Source organism: Papio anubis, unplaced genomic scaffold (assembly GCF_008728515.1).
Source record: "Papio anubis isolate 15944 unplaced genomic scaffold, Panubis1.0 scaffold577, whole genome shotgun sequence".
Lineage (NCBI taxonomy): Eukaryota > Metazoa > Chordata > Mammalia > Primates > Cercopithecidae > Papio > Papio anubis.
The window spans coordinates 1-16,007 of record NW_022165991.1 but is presented as its reverse complement, the minus strand read 5'-3'; the positions used below and the strand labels follow the sequence as shown (position 1 = coordinate 16,007).

Sequence of the window (16,007 nt, the reverse complement as noted above, 5' to 3'; positions counted from 1 at the left end):
TAAAATGTACCTGAGTCATGCTGCAGTTCTCCTGGACTATAAATCCCTGGCCATGTTCCTGAGGCGATTCTGTTCGTCTCAATATGAATAATAATAACACTCTAAAAATGGCAAGCCATTCTTAATTCCTGAAGTCTCACTTGTAAATTAGTAAATATCTCTTATTTTATGGAGTTTACATTATATGTAGACAGATAATAAACACACACACACACACACACACACACATAGAAGAATGGATGGGTTCACCTAGAAACGTAAATAATTCAAGATGAGGAAATGAAATGTCACCGCATCTACTATTCCATTTTAGATGAAGAGTCTATGAAAAGGTTTGATTTCATTTTATGTTTTATTTGTGGACATTTTCACACAAACTATGTAAGTGAGGAAGTCGATTTGAAAGGGAGAAGAGCAAATTGAAACACATTCAGGTGAGGTCATTCTTTAAATGTTTTAATTGAAATGATCCATCTTGGGATTAGAACAATAACTGAGATGGTGCCAGGAAAGTTAAAAAGATTTTGTTAGTCCTCAATATTGACACCCAAAAGTATTAAACTCTTAGAAGAAAACACAGGGGAAAAGCTTCACAAGGTTGGATTTGGCAGTGATTCTTTGGATGTGACAACAATGGCGCAGGCAACTACAGAAAAAGTACACAAATTAGACTTTATAAAAATTTTGAAAAAATTATTGCCTCAAAGACATCATCGGAGGCGGTGGCAGTGGCTCAAGCCTGTAATCCAGCACTTTGGGAGGCAGTGATCCCACAAAGGTCAGGAGATCGAGACCACAGTGAAATCGTCTCTACTAAAAATGCAAAAATTAGCGAGTAGCGGTGGTGAGCGCCTGTAGTCCCAGCTACTCAGGAGGCTGAGGCAGGAGAATGGCGTGAACCAGGCGGGCGCAGTGAGCGAGACTCAGCCACTGCCTCCAGCCTGGGCGACAGCCCAGCGAGACTCCGTCTCAAAAAAAAAAAAAAAAGACATCATCAGTTACTTCATATGCCAAGGGAAAAAAAAAACATTTAAGACAATATTATCAAAGTAAAAAGACAACCCACAGAATGGGAGAAAATGTTTTCAAATCATATCACCTGTAAGGGATTAACATCCACAATATACTCCACAAGAACTGGTCACCGTAAACAAGTTTGAAACAGTGAAGAACAACAGACATTTCTCAAGAACATACACGAAAAAGATATAACATCATGAGCTCATTGGGAGAAATGAGCTTGGCTGGATGCCACTTCTTTTGCTGGGATTGGGTATAAAACAAAATAGCAGCTTCTTTGTGGCTAACAAGGTTTCCCACTAACAACAAACTATCCAAAGTTTCCCACGAGAGGCTAGTATTTTGTGGTTGCAGAAAGCCAGGCTGGGGGTAAAAATGCAGATTTTCAAGGATGCCAAAGTGCCAAACATTGGTGAAAAACAAAGGAAAAGCTGAGCCGTCTCGAGATGTTCATGTTCATGGATTGGAAGAATTAATGCTGTTAAAATGTCCATTCTATCCAAAGTGATTCAATGCAACCATTATCAAAAATCCAATGACTTTTTTTTTACAGAAGTAGAAAAAACAATCCTAAAATTCATGTGGAACCAAAAAAGACCTCAAATAACCAAAGCCATCTAGAGGGAAAGGAACAAAGTTGGAAGCATCACATTACCTAAACACAAACTACAATACAAAGTTACAGTAATTAAAACAACATAGTACTTGCATAAAAACAGACACATAGACCAATGGAAGTGATTCATAGCACAGGAAAAAAAATGCATGCATTTAGGGTCAAACAATTTTGGGGATGTTGTCAAGAATACACAGTGGAGAAGGAACAGCCTCTTTAATAAATAGGGTTAGGAGACTTCGTGTCCACATGAAGAAGAATGGAAGCGGATACTTATCTCACAAAACATACAAAGTCAACTCAAGATAGATTAATGACTTAAATGTAAGATGAAAGACCATAATCCCAGCAATTTGGGAGGCCAAGGTGGGCGGATCACCTAAGGTCAGGATTCCAAGACCAGCCCAGCCAACATGGTGAAATCCCGTCTCTACTAAAAATACAAAAAGTAGCTGGGTGTGGTTGTGGGTGCCTGTAATCTCAGCAGCTCAGGAGGCTGAGACAGGAGAATCACTTGAACCAAGGAGGTAGAAGTTTCAGTGAGCCAAGATCACACCACTGCACTCCAGCCTGGGCAACAGAGTAAGATTCCATCTAAAAAACAAAAAACTACTAAAAGAAATCAAGGGAAAACTCCACTAGCTTGGACAAAACCTATTTGGATATTATCCCAAAGGCCCAGGCAACACAAGCAAAAGTAGACAAATGAAATTATATCAAATTGAAAGTTTCTGCAAAGAAAAAAAAAAAAGCTCAACAAGTGAAAAGACAACCTATGGAATGTGAGAATATATTTGCACACATACATCTAATAAGGAATTAATATCCAAAATATATAAGAAACTCAAACAACTCAATGATAAGAAATCAAATAACCCAATTAAAAAATAGGCAAAGTGTATGAATAGACATTTCTAAGAATAAGACAAATCACCAAAAGCTATACAAAAAAATGATTAGCATCAGCTAAATAAAAATTAAAACTAGAATGAGATATCACCTCACACCTCTTAGAATGACCATTAATGGTCTGGGCACGGTGGCTCATGCCTGTAATTCAGGCACTTTGGGAGGCCGAGGCAGGGAGATTACCTGAGGTCAGCAGTTCGAAACCAGCCTGGCCAATATGGCGAAATCTCATCTCTACTAAAAATACAAAAGTTAGCAGGGTTTGGTGGTGCACACCTGTAGTCACAGCTACTCTGGAGACTGAGGCAGGGGAATCCCTAGAACCCAGGAGGCAAAGGTTGCAGTGGGCCGAGATTCTGCCGCTGCACTCCAGCCTGGGTGACAGAGTAAGACTGTGTCAAAAAAAAAAAAAAGTCCATTATCAGAAACATAAAAAATAACAAGGGTTAATGAGGATGTGGAGAAAAGGGAACATTTGTATGCAGTTGATGGGAATGTAAATTAATACAACCATTATGGAAAACAGTCTGGAAGTTCCTGAAAAAATTAAACATAGAATTCCCATGTTTCTGCAATCCCACTACTGTCCATGTATCCGAAGGAAGTGGAATCAGTACATTGAAGAGATATCTGCATTCCCATGTTTACAGCGGCATTATTCATAACAGTCAAGATGTGGAATCAACTTTAATGCCCATCTATGGGGGCATGGACAAAGAAAATGTGGTATACAATAAGAATGTAATGAAGTACTATACAACCTTTACAACAAAGAAGGAAGTCCTGTCATTTGTGGCAATGTGAATAAACTTAGAGGACATTATGTCAAGGGAAACAATCCACATACAGAAAGACAAATGCCCCAAGATCTCATATATGGAGTGCAAGAAGTGGAACCCAGAGAAACAGTAAAATGGTTGTCGAAAGAACCTGGGGAGGAGAGGGATTGAAGAGTTGTTGGTCAAAGGATGCCAAATTTCAGTTAGAAGAAATCAGGTCAAGAGATCTATTGTATGTCTTGAGGACTCCAGTTAATCACAACATGTGGCGTATTGAACATTACTAAGAGATTAGATTTTAAGTGTTCTCACCACACACACAAAACATACAATAAGTATGTGAAAAAATAAATATGATAAAGAGGTTGTTTCATCCATTCCACAATGTGTACCTATATAAAAACATCACGATGTACACCACAAATACCTTTCTCCTCATAGATTAAAATTTTTTTTTTTTTTTGAGATGGAGTTTCACTGTTGTCACCCAAGCTGGAGTGCAGTGGTGCAATCTCAGCTCACTGCAACCTCCTCCTCCCAGGTTCGAGCGGTTCTCCTGACTCAACCTCCCAAGTAGCTGGGACTACAGGTGCGTGCCACCATGCCAGGCTAATTTTGGTATTTTTATTAGAGACAGGGTTTCTCCATGTTAGCCAGGCTGGTCTCGAACTCCTGATCTCAGGTGATCCAACCTCTTCGGCCTCCCAAAGTGCTGGGATTATGTGGGGAAAAGAAAGAAAAATCAGACTGTTACTGTGTCTATATAGAAAGAAGTAGACATAAGAGACTCCATTTTGTTCTGTATTTGAGATGCTGTTAATCTGTGACCCTACCCCCAACCTTGTCCTTGCAAGAGACATGTGCTGTGGTGACTCAAGGTTCAGAGGATTTTGGGCTGTGCAGGGTGTGCTTTGTTAAACAAGTGCCTGAAGGTGCTGGTTAAAAGTTATCACCATTCTCTTAATCTCAAGTACCCAGGGACACGCACACTGCCAAAGGTCGCAGGGACCTCTGCCTAGGAAAGCTAGGTATTGTCCAAGGTTTCTCCCCATGTGATAGTCGGAAATATAGCCTCGTGGGAAGGGAAAGACCTGATTGTCCCCCAGCCTGACACCCGTGAAGGGTCTGTGCTGAGGAGGACTAGTGTAAGAGGGAAGATGGCCTCTTGGCGGTTGTTGTGGCCGTTGAGATAGAGAAAAGCATCTATGCCTGCCCTTCCCTGGGCAATGGAACATCTCGATTAAGGCTCCGATTGTATGTTCTGTTACTGAAGAAGGAGAGAAAACATATAGGGTGAAGCGTGGCACTTGCTGGCGCAATGCTGCTTTATGCACTAAAAGGTTTATGGAGATGTTTACATATGCATATCGAGGCACAGCACTTTTCCTTAAACTTATTCATGACACAGAGTTCTTTATTCATATGTCTTACTGCTGACCTTCTCCCTACAATGATCCTATTATCCTGCCACTTCCCTTTTTCTAGATGGTAAGATAATTATCAATAAATACTGAGGGACTCGAGAGACGGTTACTTGTGTAGGTCCTCTGTAAGCTGGCTTGGTCCCCTGGGCCCCTTTTTCTTTCTCTATACTTTGTCTCTGTGTCTCATTTCTTTTCTCAAGTCTCGTTCTACTTGGCTTCAGGTGTGGAGAAGCAGGCCACCCCTTCGGGATTACAGGCGTGAGGACCAGGCCTGTACACTGACTTTCTACCCTTAAAGTGTGCTGAAGTTTGTTTCTCAGATGCAGGAGCCTTTGGGCAAAGACTATGGGGTTTCCAGGTATAGAAATTATATCATCTTCAAACAGAGATAATTTGACTACCTCTCTCTACTACTGTCTTCTGACTTGGATGCCTTATTATTCTTTCTTTTTCCTCATTGCTCTGTCTAGGACTTCAAGTACTATGTTGAATAGGATGGTGACAGTGGGCATTCTTGTCTTGTTTCACTTACGAAGGGAACTCCTTCCAGCTTTTACTCATTCAGTGTGATGTTGGTTGTGGGTTCGTCATAGGTGGCACTTATTATATTGAGGTATGTTTCTTCAATGCTTAGCTTGTTCACGGCTTTTAACACGAAGAAATGCTGAGTAAAAAGCATGCCCTACATGTATTGAGAAGATCATGTGGTTTTTGTCTTTAGTTTTGTTTAGGTGATGAATCACATGTATTGATTTGTGTATGTTCAACCAACCTTGCATCCTAAGAATAAAGTCGACTTGATCATGGTGGATTAGCTTTCTGATGTGCTGCGGGATTCAGTTGGTTCGTATTTTCTGCGGATTTTTGCACCTGCGTTCATCAGGAATATTGGCCTGTAGTTTTCTTTTTTCCATGTTCTTTTCTGTCATTAGTATCAGGGTGATGTCAGCCTTACAAAATGAGTAAAGGCCACCCTCGGCAAAACAGAGAGGCCCATCGATTTTTAAAAATTTGGAGTTTTACAAATTTACAATACATAGTGAAAAAGTTCTCACAAACTCTAGAAAGGCAGGTGTAAGTAAGAGACATTTGTAAGAATGACAGCACAGTAAATGAGTAGATTTGAACCTTCAGTTGCTGCAGTGTTCCGGTATCAAGTTGGAGGATGTTATCACTCTGGTATTTTTTCTTCAAGTCAGAGAGAGAAAGAAAGACACACAAGCAATATAGAGAGCAGAAAAGTGCAAAGCCAAAGAGAGAGAGAAAGAGAGACAGGAAACCGTGAGTTTAAAGTCTTGGGTCATAAGACAAACTCTAGATAAAATGACAAGATCCTCAATCGACGTGTTGTGTTTTTGCTAATGAGATGGAAATCTATGATGCTAAATAACTGCACAGTCTTTCTACTGAGATTTAAATCATTGTATCTGTTTCTGGTTTAATAGTAGAAATACCAGCATGGGAAATTATGATGATTTATTTAATACAATTGCTCAATAATGATAGTAAGACCTATTAGGTATTTTGCATATTGCACATGAAGGAGAGTTTCAATCGCAGAGAAAAACAAACAAACAGAAAAAGATTACAACGAAAGTCCTTCATGTGAGTGCACAGTTCAATCTTCCTGGGCTGGGGTAAGTGGGTCTGAGATGTGCTTTGAGTCTGGCCGTCATGCATGATGGGAAGTGACAAGTCTAGTCTGCAGTTTTCAGAAAGCCACATTCCTCCCTTGACTGGACTCCCACTAGAACCTCATATGACGTACAAGAAGCCTACCTGTGTCCCCTTCACATGTTGTGGTCAATGTGTCAACTTCATGATCCAGGCTCCTCACCACATCCTCTGCACTGGTCAGTCGAGCAGAGTCACTGCGTCCTGGCAGCAGAAGCTGCACCAAGTCCATGTCGCTCACGGTCGTCATCCTGGCCTGTCTTGGTGAGTCCTGGAAGGGAAGGAGCACCAGGGTTACACTACGGGCCTGCAGATTCGGGGTCTCCCAACGGGGAGCCGTGTTCTGGAGCAAGCGGGTGGTGAGGCTGAGTGAACGTTCAGCCCAGCGAGGCGCCCAATGGCTCGGGAGGAAAGGGCAGGTTGCTGCAGACATGAATAGTTCATCATGATCTTTCTTTGCAGGGTTCTTCTTGGACCAGAGGGTGTGGGCACACGTGGGTGAGTCCTTCCCAAATGATGGGTTGCCATCCCCACCGATACAAGTGAATTTTCCTGAGAAGGGAGGCAGGCAGCACAGAGGGTGGCTGATGGACTGACCGTGGGAAAGCCTGTGGGGAAATCTCTCGTGAACTAGGAAGAGGAGACCCTGGGATGCTCGGCCCTGAGTTCTGTCTTATCCCTCCCCAGCCGTTCTTCCCTGTGGCTGAGCCTAGCTCTGTGTGGCCCAGGGAGAGACTTGGGCGCTCAAAGCTGGGGTGTCGGGGGATGGGATATGGTTTCACTGGCAGAGGAGGGAAGGGAAGCAATGCTAGGAACAGCAGGTCCTCTGAGGACAAGAGAGTAAATCACTCTCTCCAGTGTTTCCATGATGGTCGGGGCTGCAGTGTGGCTGCTGTCACTCTACCAGAAGAGGTGGGGGAACCACAGTCACGACCCTGACATTCCAATCCCTCTGATGGGGCTCAGTTGTTCATTATGGTTCAGGCATTAGCTGATATTCCATCCACAAAGGTCGTACCCTCAGCTGCATGTCTACTTTGTGTTGTTTGGTGTAACCAATCTTGCAGTATTAAAATCTAGTAAGGGTTCCGTACTCAGCACCTGCTCAGAGTTTCAGCCCATACTTTTGTTGTAGGGAGACGCCATGTCTATGTGGGATAGGTTCTTCCTGTAGCCCTGGACACCTAGGTGTGGTAGGAGCCTTAGAAACATGGAAAGGGGAAGAATCTTCTAAGCACATGGAGGGAGGGGCGACTCTACATCCTCCTCTCTAAGGCGGCACCTCCTTCTCCCCCAGGTGGTCAGGACAAACCCTTCTGCTCTGCCTGGCCCAGCGGTGTGGTGCCTCAGGGAGGACACGTGACTCTTTGGTGTCACTATCGTCCTGGGTTTAACATCTTCACGCTGTACAAGGAAGACGGGGTGCCTGTCCCTGAGCTCTACAAAAGAATATTCTGGAACAGTTTCCTCATTAGCCCTGTGACTGCAGCACATGCAGGGACCTATAGATGTCGAGTTTTTCATCCACACTCCCCCACTGAGTGGTCGGCACCCAGCAACCCCCTGGCGATCATGGTCACAGGTCAGAGGGCTCCTGTCTGGGCTTCTCCTTGTCCCACCTCCTGAATCCCAGAGCTTCTGCTGGGGGTGTCCGTCAGGGTCCCATCATCCAGGCCCTGACTGTATTTGGGGGAAAGGGGGATTTAATACAGGGGAATGGGTGCTGTGGTGGGAAGAACAACTGTCCCCATTGATGGCCACATTGTAATCCGTGGACCCTGTGACTCTTTATGTTATAGGGCAGGGGACTGAAGGGGAAGATGGAGCTCAGGTTCTTGATGAGTTGACCTTGAGATGGGGAGATGGCCTGGACTGTCCCGCTGGGCTCAGTGGAATCACAAGGGTCCTCATGACAGGAGGAGGAAGAGGGGAGTGGGGATTACAGCAGCATCTTGGGAGACTCCATCAGCCACTGTGGGCTTTGAAGGTGGAGGAAGGTCACGAGTCACAAAGGCAGGAGGCCTATAGGGGCTGGAGAAGTCAAGGGAACTGATTCTCCCCTGAGTCTCCAGAGGGAACACAGCCCTGTAGATGCCTTGATTTTAGCCCAGGAAGAACTGGATCCAATTTCTGTTCTCCAGAAGTGGAAGGGGTCAGTGTGTTCTCTCCTGCTGCCATGTTTGTGATGATTTTCTACAGCAGCAACAGGAAACCAACACAGGAACCCAGGTCAAGGACAAGTTTAAAAACCAAACAAGAGGGTTGGCTACCCCGAGATCAGCAACGGTGCACTGCTGATGCCACCACCAGGCTGGAGCCACATAGGGAGGGAACGACAGGGAGAGTCGGGGGTGGAGGGTGAGAGAGAGCATTAGGTCATAGAGCAGGGGAGTGAGTTCTCAGCTCAGGTGTGAGGGAAGCTGTGACAAGGAAGAACCTCCCTGAGGAAACTGCCTCTTCTCCTTCCAGGTCTATATGAGAAACCTTCTCTCTCAGCCCAGCCGGGCCCCACGGTTCCCACAGGAGAGAACATGACCTTGTCCTGCAGTTCCCGGCGCTCCTTTGACATGTACCATCTATCCAGGGAGGGGGAGGCCCATGAACTTAGGCTCCCTGCAGTGCCGAGCGTCAATGGAACATTCCAGGCTGACTTCCCTCTGGGCCCTGCCACCCATGGAGGGAACTACAGATGCTTCGGCTCTCTCCGTGACTCTCCCTATGAGTGGTCAGACCCGAGTGACCCACTGCCTGTTTCTGTCACAGGTGAGGAAACCCCATGCCTGTCCCATGTCTTATGATCCCAGAGCCATAGCTGGGGAGCTTCCTGCTGATGATGGAGAGAAGGATGGACAGATGCAGAGAGAAGGCGAAGCCTCGGTGTGAGGTTGGGGTCAGGGCACAGGAGGGCAGACACAGCACATCAAACCCTCCCGCACTGCCTGCATGGAGGCCTGCGGTCAGGGCTCCAGGCACCCAGGCAGATGGAGAAACTGGTCAGGACAGACCCAGAGGGGGGAGACTGGGCTCAGTTTGGGGAGATCAGAGGTTCCCTCAGCCCCTCAACCTTACCCATTTCCCAGAAACCCATCCTGGCCTCTCACCCACACAGAGATAGCATCACTAGCAACCCTTACACCCTTTTCTTTTCAATTGAAAAAATGCTGATTGAGGTTAAGTATACCTGTATAATTTACCAACGTTACCATTTTTAAGTGTAAAATCTAGGGGTCATAAATACCTATATAGGCCGGGTGCAGTGGCTCACGCTTGTAATCTCAGCAATTTGAGAGGCCAAGGCAGGTAGATCATTCAAAATCAGGGGCTGGAGACAAGCCTGGCCAACATGGGGGAAACCCATTTTTACTAAAAAGATGAAAAAAAATTAACCAGGCATAGTACCACATGCCTGTAATCCCAGCTACTTGGGAGGCTGAGGCAGGAGAACCGCTTAAGCCCAGGAGGCAGAGGTTGCAGTGAGCCGAGATCATGCCACTGCACTGCAGCCTGGTGACACACAGAGACTCTGTCTCTAAATAGATAAATAAATAAATTTATATTCTTTTTTTTGTTACCCTCCATCCTTTCCTTCCTAACCTCTGGCATCTACCATTCTACTCCCTACCTTCATGAGCTTCACATTTTACATCCTGCAGGTTAGTGAGAAATGGCATTCCTTGTAATGACCTCCAGTTCCACCCATGTGGCTGCAAATGTCAGGATGTTATTGTCTCTCTGGATGAGTAGTCTCCACTGTGTGTATGTACTACATTCTCTCTATCCATTCACCCACTGATGGGCAGGTAGGTTGACTCCACATCTTGACTACTGTGAATGGTGCTAGAACAGTCATGGGAGTGCAGATGTCACTTTGATACACTGAAGTCCTTTCCTTTGCGTTTACACCCACTAGTGGAATTGCTAGATCCTCTGGAAGTTCTCTTTTTAGGTTTTGGTTTATGCTTTTTGTTTTTTTTGACAAGAAGTTTCACTCTTGTTGCCCAGGCTGGGGTGTAATGGCACCATCTGGGCTCACTGCAACCTCTACCTCCAGGATTCAAGTGATTCTCCTGCCTCAGCCTCCTGAGTAGTTGGATTACTGGCACCTGCCACCACAGCTGCCTAATTTTTGTATTTTTAGTAGATACGGGTTTTCACCATGTTGGCCAGGCTGGTCTCGAACTCTTGGCATCCAGTGATCCACCCACTTCAGCCTCCCAAGGTGCTGGGATTACAAGCGTGAGCTGCAGCACCCAGCCTCTTTTTATTTTTTGAGGAACTTCCATATTCTTCTCCTCTGTGAAAGTTGTACTAATTTATATTCCTGTCAACAGCGTATCAGGGTTCTCGTTTCTCCACCACCTTGTCAGTATTTTTTTTGTCTGTCTTTGAAATAAAAGCCATTGTAATGGGGTGCGATGATAGCTCATTGTGATTTCATTTGCATTTCTCTGATGATTAGTGATACTGAGCACTTTTCATATACGCAATGTTCATTTGTATGTTTTGTTCATTGAGAAATGTCTGTTCAGGTCTTTTACTAATTTTATAATTAAATTAGTAATTTTATTGAGGTGTTTGAGCTTCTTTTATATTCTAGTTCTTAATCCCCTCTCAGATGCATAGTTTGCAAATATTTGCTCCCATTCCATGGGTTGTCTCTTCTTCACTTTGTTGGTTGGTTCCTTTGCAGTGCAGAAGCTGCTCAGTTTGATATAATCCCAATGGTCTATGTTTTTGTGTTCTGATTACTTGTGTTTTTGAGGTTTAAACAAAATGTCTTCCCTCAGACAAATGTCCTGGAGCATTTCCCCAGTGTTTCCTTTTAGATGTTTAATGGGTTCAGGCCTTAAGTTGTTAACCCATTTTCATTTGATTTTTGTATATGGTGAGAGGTAGAGGTGCAGTTTCATCCCTCTGCATGTAGCTATCCAGTTTTCCCTGCATCATTTATTGAAACCACTGTCCTTTCCAGATTGTAGATTCTTGGAACCTTTCTCAAAGTCCATTGGATGTAAATAGGTGGATTACATCTGTGTTCTTCATTCTGCTCCATTGTTTTATGTGCTTTTCTTTATGCCAGTGTCATACTGTTTTGTTTACTACAGCTCTGTAACATATTTTTAAGTCAGGTAGTGTGATACTCCTGTTTTCTCCTTATACCTTAAAGTCTCAAGATTGTGGGCATCACGTACAATGATTATGGAGAAGGGGATGCCAGGACTCCCAGAGCCCAATATTAGATAACAGAATGTTGGCCAGGAACCAACCTCAAAGATGTCCTTTGAGTAGAACACAGGCATCCTTATTTCCACACCTCTCTCCTGTCCCATGTTCTAGGAAACCCTTCAAGTAGTTGGCCTTCACCCACTGAACCAAGCTTCAAAACTGGTAAGTGAAGGATCCCTCTTACCTCTGCTTTTGAAAACCCAGGGAGGTCGAAGCCTTGGATTCAAGCGTTGGCTCAGCACCTCCCAGCTCTGTGATTGTGGGCCTGTCTTCCTCTGTCTCTGAACCCCAGACACTCCAACAACGAAAGGGATCTGAGCACAGCACAGGGCTCAGTGAAATCTCTTAACCTCTGATTTTCTGCTGCTGAGACCTCAGGGTAGAAGGATGAGTGCAAATCAGACGTTGTTCTCGGGATAAATGTGGTGTTTGTTCTGCCTGCATTCCTAACCAAAGGACAAATGCCTGGGAGCTTGAAAGGGGGAAGGAAAGGGAACATTTTTGAGGGTGGGGTGTTTGTAGAGAAGTTCTACTTGCCAAGGAATGAGCTCCTGTCTGTCATGATCCAACCTTGGTTGACTTAGCAGAGCAAGAGCCTTGCAGTAAGAGAGAACGGAGTTCATCCACGCACATGACACTTCCACTTACTGGCTCAGCCACTGCTCCATGCTCAGGCTGTGCAGTGTGGACCCTTTTCCTATGTTGCCATAACAAATTTCCACAGGCTTCGTGGATGGAAGCCACATTTTTAAAAAATATCTCACGGTGCTGTAGCTCAGAATTATGAAATGCGTCATCTCACTGGGCTAAAATCAAGGTGACGTCAAGGCTGCCTTCCCTCTGAAGGTTCCAGGCAAGAATCTGCTTCCTCACTTTTCCAAGCTCCTAGAGGCTCCCACATTCCTTGGTCTGGTCCCCATCTTCCTTCCTCAAAGCCCACAAAGGCTGGTCACATCTCTCACATGACATCAGACAGATCATTCTTCCTCACCGCACCTCTTTCTCTGAATGTTGCTCTGCCTTCTTCCTCATCTTTTAAAGCCCTTGGGATTCTATTGGAATCTATGTTCATGGCATAAAACTTGCCCCCTCACTCAAATCCCCCACCTCACCTCTACTTCCTATCACATTAAGAGACACAGATAGACCGTGGGAAGGTAAAAACTAATATTCTTTGGAGTTCAGATCTTGGACTCAGAGACCAGCATCAGCACCATCTCCTGGTCACCTTTATACGAATTCACAGAAGGACAGGTTGTACCGAAGCAATAGATGATGGAGGGGGTTGTCCTTCCTCCGGACTCTCAGGTAGAACAGCAGCCTAATATAGGACTCCCGAGATCACAAAAAGGAGCACACTCTTCACGAGCTTCATCATTATTTCCTGGCTGTTTGATATATGACAGTTCTACTTCACTTTTTTGATCTTGATTTCACGTTATGCCTTTTCTTGTCGAATGTAATGTGTTTGAGTCAAGAGGGTTGTAGCTGTAGAAACTGTAAAGCACATTCACTGTGTATCAATCCCAGTCCAGTCTTCCCAGGGCTGTAGCTTTCTGTGCTGCACCTGGGTGTGCAGTTTCTATCACTCACCCGTCACTCCAGGAGACAAACACGGTTATACATGACATCAGGTGGGTTCATTGCAACACAAGCAGCAACTGACAGCAAGAGCACGACAGTAATGAGCCCGGATCCCCGAACAGAAAAGCTGCTGGAAGGTTGTAATAAGTTACCCATTTGCGCCGCAGCTGGGGCAAGCAGCCCAGCACCAGGACACCCTGGGAGGCCACAGAAGCTTACTGAGCTAAGCACTGCAGGACGTCCTCCTCTGGGAAGAACAGGAAGACAGCCCAGCTGTTCTGGGACGTTTCTCCTGATCTCAGGATGTTGCTGTCTTAGTCCCTTTTTGTGGCTATAAAACAACACTTGAGCCTGGGTAACTTCTAAAGAAAACAGATTTGGTTGGCTCACGGTTTTGCAAGGTGTACTAGAGGCAGGACACCAGCATCTATTTCTGGCTGTGGCCTCAGGCTGCTCCTATAGGTAGAAGAGAGGGGCTTGCATGGCGGGGGCACCAAGATCACATGGCAAGACAGGAGAAAGGGGATGTGATAGACTTCAAGCTCTTTTTAAAAACGAGTCTCCAGAGTACTAATAAAGGGAGAATTGCTAACCCTGTCGTGTGGGGGAACATTAATCTATTTATGATGGATCCACCCCCATGACCCAAACACGTCCCCATAGGCACCACCACCCACACTCAGGGTTAAATTTCAGAGTGAAGTCTGGGGGGGTCAAATATCCATACGATAGCAGGTGTCTCATCAGCACATTCTGTAGTTATTCTGAAAACTATAACTGAAAGCAGGGAAGCTGGGCCTCCCCGTGGGTGCTTGTCCTAAAGAGATGTTTTATGGGGTTGCCTGGCAGCCAAGAAATGAGAACCAATCCACAAGAAGGGAACTGCTATGGTGAGCTTCTCATTGGATTCCTATCTTCCTCCAGGTATCGTCAGACACCTGCCTGCTGTGATTAGGTACTCGGTGGCCACCATCTTCCTCACCATCCTCCTCTTCTTTCTCCTTCGTTGCTGGTGCTCCGACAAAAAGAGTAAGTCTCAAAACCAGAGGCCAGAGACCTCAGGGCAATGTAGGGAGGAAGGATGAGGAGGGATGGGAGCACGTAGGTGTGTGTTTCTCACCAGCAGGATGGTCTCGGGCCCAAGGCAGGAGCCACAGAGGCAGAGCTTTCTAGAGAGAGCATCAGACACCCTGTCCCTGCCTTCAGCTCACAGACCATTGCCAGATTCTGAACTGTATCCTCATGTCCCTGCAGCCACAGACATCCAGGAGAAGGTTCCATGACAGGCAGAAAGAGGGAGGCAGAATCACTGGGATGGGAACTGACAGCTCTTCATGGGATGGGTCCTTCAGCTCAGAGAGATAGAATGTCTGAGTCTGGCTGTTGGCAGCTGAGGGACCTCAGGCACCTACAGTCTCCCGCTGTGTGTTGGGCTCTGCTCATGAAATGATGACCCAGAAGTGCCCTCCCAGCTGTTTTGATGACTTCCATCTCCTACAGATGCTGCTGTAATGGACCCAGAGCCTGCAGGGGACAGAACAGTCAACAGGGAGGTAGGTCCTCCTCTCCCCAGCCTCATGGATATAGTCTTATTCCCTACTAGTCCTGAAGAATGTGAGCCCCTCCCTCACTCAACATTTCCCTCTCTCCAGGACTCTGATGAACAAGACCCTCAGGAGGTGACATACACACAATTGGATCACTGCGTTCTCACACGGGGAAAAATCACTCGCCCTTCTCAGAGGCCCAAGAGACCCCCAACAGATACCAGCGTGTACATAGAACTTCCAAATGCTGAGCCCAGATCGTTGTCTCCTGCCCACGAGCACCACAGACAGGCCTGGAGGGGTCTTCTAGGGAGACAACAGCCCTGTCTCAAAACCAGCTTCACAGCTCCAGTGCCAGCAGCTGGAATCTGAAGTCTCAACTCTGCATCTTAGAGCATTGCTCTTCCTCACACCACAAATCTGCTGGCTCTCTCTTGCTTACCAATGTCTGCGGTTCCCACTGCCTGCTGGAGAGAAAACACACTCCTTTGCTTAACCCACAATTCTCCACTTCACTTGACCCCTGCCCACCTCTACAAACTAACTGGCTTACTTCCTAGTCCTACTTGAGGCTGCGATCACACTGAGGAACTCACAATTCCAAACATACAAGAGGCTCTGTCTTAACACGGCACTTAGACTCATGCTGTTCCACCTTCCCTCATGCTGTTCCACCTCCCCTCAGACGATTTTTCAGTCTTCTGTCATCAGTAAACCTTATAAAAATTTGTTGTGATTTCTATGTAGCTCTCTCCTCTTCAAATAAACGTGACTGTCCTCATTCTATAGGTGAGTCTTTTTTTGCCTAAATTTTCTGGTGTTATCATTACTATGTCCATATAATCCCATATGTTCTCCACTGGGTTCTCACCCCTGGAATCTGAGCTTCTGGAAGAGGTGGAGCCTGATTTCTGTCTGGGACTCCAATTTCCATCCAACGATGCAGCACGTAGGCGGTTTCAAGGATCAGGAATCAGATGAACAAGTGATATTCTTACTCTCTGCAGACCTGGAAAGCTGGCAGAGCCATTCCAAGATGAAACATCTGTAGAGTCATAGGCCTTGTTAGTCTCATCTCCACGGGGACACATGTCCACACATCATCTTCATACTATAAATACACAGTCGCTCCTCCAGACCTGTGGGGTTTACAGGTGTTTATTGAGCCAACTATAAATCAAAAATATTCAGAGAAAAAATCCACAAAGTTTCAAAAAGCAAAACTATG

The 16,007-nt window shown here is 45.5% G+C and overlaps 1 protein-coding gene across 2 annotated transcripts; it reads left to right on the top strand.

The window, feature by feature from the left end:
• The first annotated feature begins 6,370 nt into the window (after positions 1–6,370).
• On the top strand, positions 6,371–15,570 carry LOC101007301 (killer cell immunoglobulin-like receptor 2DL4). 2 transcript variants are annotated; one of them, XM_031662351.1, is made up of 8 exons: positions 6,371–6,686; positions 6,885–6,920; positions 7,720–8,004; positions 8,892–9,185; positions 11,760–11,810; positions 14,157–14,261; positions 14,733–14,785; positions 14,885–15,570. In XM_031662351.1, exons 1-8 carry the CDS (start codon positions 6,653–6,655, stop codon positions 15,149–15,151), a joined length of 1,125 nt encoding a protein of 374 aa, XP_031518211.1. In that variant the 5' UTR covers positions 6,371–6,652; the 3' UTR covers positions 15,152–15,570. The 2 variants fall into 2 exon arrangements, with proteins under 2 accessions (XP_031518211.1, XP_031518212.1); XM_031662352.1 differs by lacking the exons at positions 14,733–14,785; positions 14,885–15,570 and adding an exon at positions 14,487–14,710.
• Positions 15,571–16,007: the final 437 nt, after the last annotated feature.